The sequence below is a fragment of the Electrophorus electricus genome, chromosome 4, assembly GCF_041902795.1.
Source record: "Electrophorus electricus isolate QZ-2024a chromosome 4, ASM4190279v1, whole genome shotgun sequence".
NCBI lineage: Eukaryota > Metazoa > Chordata > Actinopteri > Gymnotiformes > Gymnotidae > Electrophorus > Electrophorus electricus.
In genome coordinates, this window is record NC_137500.1 from 23,892,048 (window position 1) to 23,902,081 (window position 10,034).

The 10,034-nt window shown below is 44.1% G+C and overlaps 1 protein-coding gene across 2 annotated transcripts; it reads right to left on the bottom strand.

The window, feature by feature from the left end:
* Positions 1–382: 382 nt before the first annotated feature.
* Positions 383–9,569, bottom strand: rmnd5b (required for meiotic nuclear division 5 homolog B). 2 transcript variants are annotated; one of them, XM_027023893.3, is made up of 10 exons: positions 9,432–9,569; positions 8,100–8,343; positions 7,520–7,662; positions 7,264–7,401; positions 6,823–6,923; positions 6,535–6,701; positions 6,188–6,353; positions 5,042–5,144; positions 3,610–3,764; positions 383–3,311 (listed from the first exon to the last, which is right to left on the bottom strand). In XM_027023893.3, exons 2-10 carry the CDS (start codon positions 8,236–8,238, stop codon positions 3,248–3,250), a joined length of 1,176 nt encoding a protein of 391 aa, XP_026879694.1. In that variant the 5' UTR covers positions 8,239–8,343; positions 9,432–9,569; the 3' UTR covers positions 383–3,247. The 2 variants fall into 2 exon arrangements, with proteins under 2 accessions (XP_026879694.1, XP_081568946.1); XM_081712820.1 differs by lacking the exon at positions 9,432–9,569 and adding an exon at positions 8,670–9,404.
* Between the last annotated feature and the right edge of the window lie 465 nt (positions 9,570–10,034).

The window sequence follows — 10,034 nt, forward strand, 5'->3', positions numbered from 1 at the left end:
TACACCATGTATTTACAATTCACCGATAGAACATTGATATAGTTAAGTCTTTTAAACCATGACCTTCTCTACCCTAAAACACCTAATCCAAGTTCCAACTTCACCCCTCATAACCCTCATTAGAGCAGGATATACAGAATCTGCAGGACTGTTTGGCCTTCAACTTAGTCACTCGTCAGCTAAACCGCCAGATTCTCCCACAGCTCTGCTACCTGACGGAGTCGTGCAGCTTTACAAAGCCCCAGCAACCAGAGCTCACTCTGCACACCATGTGTTTAAGGACAATCTAATTCAAAATTTATAAATGGTAGAAACAGAAAGCAACAGAACACAAAAGCCCAGTTGTGTGCTCAACTTCCCATTTAAAGCCACGAGAGCCAAGTTGTGTATAAACATTTTTATTTCACTTATTTTAGATGCAAGTATAATAAACATACTGTAATGACAAGATAATTATTTACAACAGTTGCATTAAAATAGCAGGAAATGCAGATTTGTTATATTATTCCATTAACAAACAAGAAACCCTAAAGACAACTCCCTGATGACATTCAAAAGCAGACAGGCAATTTGACTGTAATTTGTTCCTACAGGGGGTTGCAGGACACCGTAACATGTCATATGAATTATCTTAATTTTTATACATCCTACATCCATTTTTACCAAGAAATGGGAACCTTCATTGGACCGAAATTTCATTTCAGCGTCACAAAGCACACTGCCAGTACACGCATAGGTTTATAAATCCACTGCTGTGTCCAACTGCTACAAAACACAGCTCCTCTTGCTCCAACACACACTTATATTCAGCTTGTCGGCCCATCCATGAGCCCCTTCTGAGCTGGGTCAAGTTAGTGTAATAGTACATTAGTACATGGTGTACAGTGTGGCGTCTGTACAGCGCTTATACCATTTGAGGCCCGGGTCATCCGACGTGCAGGATTAGTAGCAATCACTTAAGAAAACTTCTTTTGGTGTCCCACATGCTAATAAAGCTGCTCTTTATGGTTTGATATGATTGCATTTTGGCCCACCCCAGCCACTATAGGAGCTGATCTGTAACTCTGCCCTGGCATACATGGCTCAGAAACGGCTTGGGCATCAAGGCATTTCGCTGAACCGGATATGGAGGAGCATGGCGATGGCTAAACCATGAATTTATAAAACATCGAACTGCAGCCCTTTGAGGTTGGGGGTGAGTAGCCCCGCCACCATCTGCCCACACCGACTCTGCCCTGGTGGCCTAGAAGGCCTGTCAAATGCTTAGGGAGGCAACGTACGATTGTCTACTTAAGAAAAACACAAATACCACCAGAGCACACAAACACACTGAGGCTTGGAGAGCAGGTCCACCTGTAAGGTGAGTGAGACCAACACTGGAGGGCCATGTTACAGGGTAGGATGATGGTTGCAAATAGAAATTAAGGTTTTCAAAGAAACATATCCTTAAAAAGTCAGCCTCCATGTCTTTGCTGCACGTCTGTAACGAATCTTATGGATCTTTCTTCTGCATCCCATTACTGTGCAGAAGAAAAAAAAATTCATTACAGGGGTGGGGCGTGGGGCACCAAGAGGTCATCATTTTTAAACTACAAGACGTCTCCACATACACAAAACAAGTTGGGCCACACTTCAAAAGGGGTACCACTAGCAAAGTAGAATATCACTGAAGTTTAAGAGCATGGAGCAAATAATGTAATTTACCGAGGGGAAAAAAAAAAAAAGCTACACATTAGTTGCACATCCAGTGAAGATGGACATCTCTGCTACATACTGATTAACCTTTTGTGTTTTTTTTTAAAAAAAGAAAGAAAAAAAATCTGTGCATTTTATTTTTATTCAGAACATGTTTTGAATAGTAATATCATTTAAGCAATATCAATGTCCTGCTTCCAGCTCAGGAGAGAGCAACTTTGCAGAAAAGCTAAATAAAGTGGGTGAAAGGTGAAGCTTTTCAACTACTCCTTTGGTGGAACATCTAAAGACATGTGTGCCTGTACTGTCAGCTCTACAAGCTTGGTAAGGTTGAGTTTACGCACCATTTTAAATGACGGAAAACAACTAGGTTTTGTTTTGGTTTGTTTCGTTTAGGTGTGGGGAAACTGGTTAAAATAAATCTCGAGTGATCTTGAAGAACTACTCCAGCTCACAGCAGCGGGGGATTTTGAATTCTGATTTAAAATGAGGTCATGGAGAATACAGATCAACCGAAGGTGATGGGGATAAGAGCAAGTGGGGCTAACGAAGTTAAAATGCCATGGTGACGAGCAGAACAAGCATTGCTTGGAATATACTTAAATTACTACTGGTGGGAAATTAAACAAACAGTCACATTTCACAGCAGTATATCTTTTTCTTTTAAATATTCCTTAAATATATACACAAAGAGACACATAGCTTGTACTTTGAGAATTCAGTTAACGTGGGATCAAATGGTCAAGACAATCTGCTCAAGGAATTAAACTTCACATCTCCAACGATTCTTCACACTGGAACATTAACCAAAATGCCTCCAGTCCAATCACATTTATTGTCATCATCCCTAGTACTGTAACACCATGAGGAAGGGCGGCATCATTCTTTTACAATAAATACCCTGTTTACATCAGGCACGAGAACTCAAATTTGAGCCCCTCCAATACCAAATACCTCATGGCCTTACTCAATTCTCAATACATCTCTGGTTATACTTGCTGAAAAGCCACATCCGTCATGTACACAGGCAAAACACCTCTATATATAGTCATATAAATATTTTGAAATAAGCAACTATGCAAGAGGTCACACCTGTTCACACACATACAGCTCACTGTAAATCATAAGGGGAGGGGGTGAGGCATGGGTAGAAGAACTGAAAATATAATAAAATTAAGGAGGACAGGAGGAAAAGGGGGGAGGGGAAAAAAAACCAACCCATTTATAAAAGCCCACAAGTCTGTCGTAAATGAGTGTGCATGAATAAAGGATCCCTCAAGTTCTGTCCTTGTAACATACACTTACTGACTCAGTTCTACGGGTATGTCGTTTACAGGTGTGTTGTCATGACCACTGGCCTCTGCCAACTAAAAGCTTGGATGGTGCGGGGGCTGGGGGGGGGGAAATGGTGTTGCGGGGCAGGTTCGAGGTCAGAGCCGACCCTGAAGGCCCCCGGCGAGTCTGCCAGCATGGATCGCTCAAGCTCAGACACTCAAAGAGCCTCGGACAGCCGAGCAGCCTCCCCTGCGATCGCCGGACTTGTTCAGGGCCATCAGAAGAAGATCTGCTTGGCATCCGAGGGGTTCTGCTCCATCGGACAGTATGGGCACTTGAGCCTGGAGGACAATCGAGGACAGGGTCACTGGTATTTACACCCCTCAACAGAAGGACTTTAACTAAGCTGTACTGCGCTGGATGAAAAGTAAAATGTGTAGGAGGAGTTCAAAGGCAGCAGGAATGTCTCCAGAGGTCTTAAACAGATACAAATACCGATCAAGGACCATCAATTCACTCGTAAATCAGTGCATATTTCAACCAGCCAGTGAAGCAGGAATTCAATAGCTCATGTTTAAATAATTTGTAAACATTCATTCATTGCATAAAGAGCCATTAAAACAAGTAGGGGCTACGTACTTGCCAGCATTGGTGAGCTTGTTGAGGGCGTCTCTGGAGATGACGTGCCCACAGATGAGCTTCATTGGGGGGTTACTCTCAGACGTCTGCTGTCTCAGGATGGGACAGGCGAACACAGAGTGATACCAGCACTTCTTGCCTAAGTCTATCTCAATCTACAGACAGACACAGACACACACACACACACACACACACACACACACACACACACACACACACACACACACACACACACACACACACACACACACACACAAAGGCTGTGTAAAAGGTTGTTGCGTTAGGAGGAGCAGGCTAAGCAGGTGGTCCTATTGATCCTGCACAGGTGTGTCTCCCACATTCTCCAGCACACCTTACACCAATCAGCACGTCCACACAACATCCCCAAGACTGGGGCTCAGATGCGCTCTTAACCAAAATCTACTGGAGACAGGGAATAGAGGAGATTTAACACACTAATCAAGGTTCATGGTCAGAAGCAGATGAAGAGTGAATCTCATTTTAAAGAAAGTCAGTGGAACTCCTTACATACAGTCAAGCATAACCGAGTTGTTGCAGACGGCTCAAACATTCACCCCCCCCCCCCAAAAGATAGAAAAATAAACGCCATTTTAACGCAAGAAAGGACATCATTAGTCTCCCACGGCACTGTGCTTGCTTTGCACGTTTCACGTCCCTGCTGCGGTCAGGAATCTGTTCCAGGTTTAGTTGAGAGAGAGAAAATAAAACCCAAACAACCTGAGGGGTTGCATTGCTGTTTAATGAAGGCTGTGCGGGAGAGCACCAAGACAAACCTTTAAATGTGCAGAAGCATTCATGCATGCAGCCTCCAGCACACGGCACTTTACTTCAGAGGGAACCTCACACCAGAGTAGGCGTGAATGAACATAGCCAGAAAGGTCAGACAGAGTGGGTTTTATAAGGGCTCGTCAACTGCCTTCAGACTCTGGCCTAGTTGTACTAGCAGGTGGAGACACTCCAAGGAAAGTACAACACAGCTCTGTAAGCCACTCTGGCAAAGGCTGTAAATGCAGTGTCTTCCACTTAAGTTAAACCAGGTGTGTAGAAGGGGAAGCTTAGGTGAATTACATGAAAGGGAAAAAAAACAAAACAAAAACCCACCACAATACAGTACAAAAGGTTTCTTTATTTAAAACCATCTTACTCACTGTGGTACACACCTTAACTGCCGGTTTTACTATTAAGTTATTCTTCATCTTGACACACTATACAGTAAAGCTATTTTGAAAGGTATGTAGCTACAACAGGGAGGAATGTGTGGAACCGCCCACAGTTTACAACAGACCAGAAGGTTGAAACTAGTTCAGATGGTAAAATCTTGTCTGTTACAGTGCTAGTGACCCATCTTGAATCACCTCAGAGAGACAGGGAGTGTTGTGTGCTTTTGAGATCGAGAGAGAGATCGACTTACAGGCAGCTCGTCCTTGTGTGTCCAGACACCACTGCACTGTCTTTGTTCAATCACCTGTTTAATGTTCATGAGTACAGGCAGAGCCATGCAGCCTGATGCAAAACTAGGAGAGAACAAAAATAAGCACATACAAACACAGACAAATAGCTAAACACACCAACAAATTCACTCCTCCTCCTGGGCATCTCTTATATGAAGCTTACAATGACCAGCAAGCAGTTTGAGTCCAGTCTTGAACCAAATAAACCTGCACACTGGACTTCTCCAGTGAAAGCCATTTTTAGTATAGGACTAGACTAAATCATGGTAAACCAGCCTAGAGACTATCAGCTGTATTTAAGTACTGACACATGTATCAAAAAGGTCAAGAGTTATACAAGTCTAAAATGTACACCTTCAGTTCCTTACAGTCCACTCCAAAATCCCGAAGGACAAAACCACTGTTCAGTCTAGTGTTTCCTCTGCTTCAACAGATCTCAGGCCACAAGACATGGTACATTTGTATCAAACTTTATTGTTGCCATGTGCGGTGGCACAAAGTTGCTGAGCAAAGAATTCTGGGAAATCAGCTGCCATCAAGAAATCAGCTAGAGACACTGCTCAAACTGCAAGACGGGTGACCAAAGCGTCAGACATATCACAAATGCATCCAACAAGGCCTGTTTGGGTGCTTAATTGGGACATTGCTTCACACTCACTTCAAATAACGTGTGACAGACAAAATTCATCCCGAACCTGAGGTTCAGCCAACTAAAAATGATCATAACTTATGAAGCATGTGCTGGACGTTGTTTCTATAAAGTTCCCCGCTTTACCCAAAGTGCATAAGAACACCATTGGCCATTGTTAAAGCCACGGCGTGAGAAATTCCCCCAGAGCCGTGAGAGAAAAAACACGCACAGCTCAGCAATGACACTACAGGACAGTAGGCAGCTCCAACAGTCTAGAAGGGAACTGGGGATAATTCCATGATATCAGGTGAATATGGTTTGGATTCACAAAGAACATAATTTCTAAGGGGCGTTAAGGTGCTTCCCAGACACAGCACCATCGAACTCGGCAACCTTACAACCTCAGTCACCGGTCAGATGGACGATATACTGAAAGGTGGATGGAAGACAACAGGTAGATGAAGGGACGACTGACCTGACACTGAGTGGCGACTCCACAGACAGGCCCAGCAGGGCGCAGGCGTCACGTGTAAAGATGCTGCAGATCTCAGCCCACTGGTTGGTCTCCAGCAAACTGCGGTAGGGTGAGTTCTCAATGCCATTCCGTAAATACACCAGACTGCCCATCAGCACCTGGATGTCTGCCACATGAGTAAGAGAAACACTTTCAGGGCTACAGATGCTGAGCCACACAAAGATTGTTCGGATGAGGTGCATCGCGCCTACACAACGCCCCCCTCCCCCTCCACCACCCTGAGCTGTTCCCAGAGGCTCTGCCCTGGGCATAATGCCCATCCCAAGATGCTTGTCCCCAGGGCCCACCTCTCTGGTGCTGGGCAGCAAAGGGCTGGAAGTGGCGAGCATAGTGCAGTGCTTCCAGCTGGTTGTCCACGCCGCCGTTGAGCAGGCTGATGAAGTAGAGTCTGTGGAGTTTGAATTCCAGGCTACTGTTCAGATCCAGCAGCCTCTGCCTGTTGGTGACCGCCCACCTAGAGAAAGGCCACACGTAGTGCATCATTACCATCACAGGCCCACTACTTTAAGGCAATCTTCAATACTTTATACAACAAGAACAAAAAAAAGTGATAGAACAAGATGAGTCCTACATACTCTAGTGCTGGCCTGAGGTCTTGCATGCGTAAAGCCTCTAGAATGCGGTTAAGCTCCAGAAATGGCTGCTTCATGCTCATGTCTATGACCACGCCGGACTCCTGAAGAAAGGGCAGGCACACAGATCCATTAGCACCGAGACAAAAGGTGCTAGACAACATTAAACCACTACCGCAAACCTCATAGCTGAAAGCCAAACAAAACAATTATCCAACATTTTCCCCACTACAGTTAAAGCAGGGGGAATTACACACTTATACACACACACACACACACACACACACACACACACACACACACACAGTGGAGCATTCTAAGTACAGTTGGAAATCCACTGGCCTAGAATGGATTGATTTCATAATGAAAGTAAAGTACTAGCAGTTTACGCAGCATGGACACGGGCTAATACATCCTGCCTAGAGGTCATTAATGGAGCCACACCTGACAGAGGTCTTCAGCTACACTCAGCATACCCTGGCGATACAGATGCTCCACGATTGTCTCGCTCAGGTTCCTCTGTTTCTCGGGAGAGTCCCACACAGTCTCTGCTACCACAGCACTCACCTCCGCATCAAAGTTCTGCAGGACAGAACAAGCAGTTACACACTTCGCATTGACCTGCATTAAGCACGAGACTGGATATCAAAGTGGGGTGTGTGAGCGTGCATGCGCGTGTGTGTATACATACGGTACTCACTCGGTCGATAGCTTTGCCCACTTTGGACACACTGCCATGGATGTCTTTGTGACGGGAGGCGAGAATCTGCACAGTTTCTTTGATTTCTTTACAGCACTGCGCCATTGTCTGAGAGAGCGCAGACAAGTCAGCATCTTGCACACCTGTGGGGTTGGGGGCCACAAACATACTTCACTAGAGTACATTCATGCCCTGCCATTTAAACAACTACATGAAAATCAGCCACACAATATACAGCCAGTCAAATAAACACCAGCAAGCTTTTGTGTGGGCAAGCAGTCCAAGATAATACCAAAAGACATGACTCTCTTCTCTGATTCTATCAAGCAGGGTGTACTGCCTCCAAACACACACAAAACAACAACAACAAACAACCCACCACACCCATTCTCCCACTTTCTGTCTTTTGGTTCTTCTGGGCAGGATGTTTATTCCATGAGAAGTATACTACTATGTTCTTGGTGAAATTCATGGCATGTCAGACATCAACAAATAAAATCCCCTCCCACACCACACCAGCTGATGGGTCATTACAAAACACTTCGATCCCACCCCCTTCATCCCCAGGACCTGTGCTTACCAAAAGTTACCACACGGCTGCGCAGCTCACAGACACTGTGCAGAAGCTCGTCCAGCCGCTCCTCCGACTGGTGTCCATACGTCACAAACCGGTGCAGCACTTTCTCCAGCTCACGCTCCACACACGCACACTGCTCCATCTCTGCAGGGTCTGCCAAGTCCTCTCTCGCTTGCTCTCCCTCACTCCCACACACACACACACACACACACACACCCACACACAACAGCAGCAATGACACCAGCACCTGCAGTATGAGGACAAAATCATTACATGGGGTGTTCGTTAAAATTTCTCTGTAAATGTAAGACTTGTACACAGTGAAATCTGATTTAATGCCCACTGTTCTAGGTAAACAATATCAGTGGGTCGTACAATGATCGTATGTTGTATCAAACATAGTAATGCAAGTACAAAACGTTAAACTCACTCAGCCTCATTTTGCACCATTGTACGTTTTTTTTTAATTTGCTCTATCTGAAAGTCACAGCACTGTGTTCTTAACTCCAGTTAGCTAAATTTACTTAGACCACACAAGTGTTTGATTACTTGTAAGCAGATAATGTAAATTACCTGCTTTTCCAAATATGCCAGTCCTCACAGGCTTTCAGTGTTAGCAATTAAACAAGTGGAGGCTCCTGGAGGCCAAATTTATACTTCACATCCCAAATTAAAACATTGTGGGCGCTGATTACTGATTAACGATAGCTTGCTAGCTATCTAGATGGCCTTAATCCAATATACCAAGCTCTAGCTAGCTAAAATGTGCGCATTATAAATCAGGTCGTAAACAAAGTTAGTAGCTAGCTACGTTAAGCTAGCTAATGTTAGCTACCCATTTTCGAGCTACAAAAACTTTTTCTGCAAACGCCAGCTTGGTCATGTTTCACACTCGTATGTATGTAAGATAAGCTAAGCTAAGCTAAAATAAGCTAAGCTAGTTAGCCATCTGACAGAACCGAGGGTGGCAAACAACACACTAAAGCTAGCTTGCCCACATCCCAATATAGCACCAAGTACCAACGGGATCCTAATTTAGGCATGATAATGCTTGTTCAAATGTTTGTTTTAAGTGTTGTTTTTAAATGTTGTTTTTAAATGTTTTGTGCAAAATTGTGGATAAACATCCATCGGGTCAAACAACAGCTCGAGCTTTGCTAATCTTGGCTATGCGTTTTACTGCGTTCGGTATTTTGCACATTAAGTAAAGGGTACGCTTTAAAAGGCTTTTACTGACTATATCCATGTATTTAACGAAAACGGCTGAGTCTGACCTACAGTTTCATCTAGACTGTATCTTCAAAAATAAAATCAAAATAAAAACAGTGTACTTGCCTGTTATACTACCACTCTTCCACCAGACGTCCCTCGAAGCAACGCACTCGGGAAGTTCTTCTTCTAGGCCGGAGAACGTTGTTGACGTAAGCGCTCACTGTCAGCGCGCCCTCTCCTGACTGGGAGAATAAACGAATAAACGGGTTTTCTCTGGTCAGCTGTCGTACACCGTTGTGCAGGAGCCAATATTTCACACTTGTCAGTGTTAATGGCAAATTCTACAATGGTATTTTTAAACCATAACTCTAAAAACTCGTTTACATTTAGATACGTTAAAATCAGAGCAGTAGTGTGTGCGCGCGCACACACACACACACTTATGTGCAAAATAATAGCAGTCTAACATCACTAATGTATTTAATTACTGATTTTGGCAGAAAAGATAATACAACATGGGGAAAAAATGTATGACTAAGTGTAGCCGAGTAATGGACAACCAACAGAATCAACAGTCATGACATGCACACTGCTAATTGGGTGTAATTGATTCATTTAATGAAAGGGGCATGTTCAAATTAATAGCAGTGTGGAGTTCAATTAGTGAGGTCATTCATTCTATGAAGAAACTGGTGTCAATTATGGCCTTTATTTAAAGGAGGTCAG

What these genes read in the sequence shown, in the direction of transcription:
- rmnd5b (XM_027023893.3), bottom strand. Translation starts at nt 8,238, where the DNA reads ATGGAGCAGTGTGCGTGTGTGGAGCGTGAGCTGGAGAAAGTGCTGCAC. An exon ending in TAGCTGAAGACCTCTGTCAG is followed by an intron (nt 6,924 to 7,263) that starts GTGTGGCTCCAT and finishes CCCTTTCTTCAG; the next exon opens with GAGTCCGGCGTGGTCATAGA. An exon ending in AAGCTCACCAATGCTGGCAA is followed by an intron (nt 3,312 to 3,609) that starts GTACGTAGCCCC and finishes ATTGTCCTCCAG; the next exon opens with GCTCAAGTGCCCATACTGTC.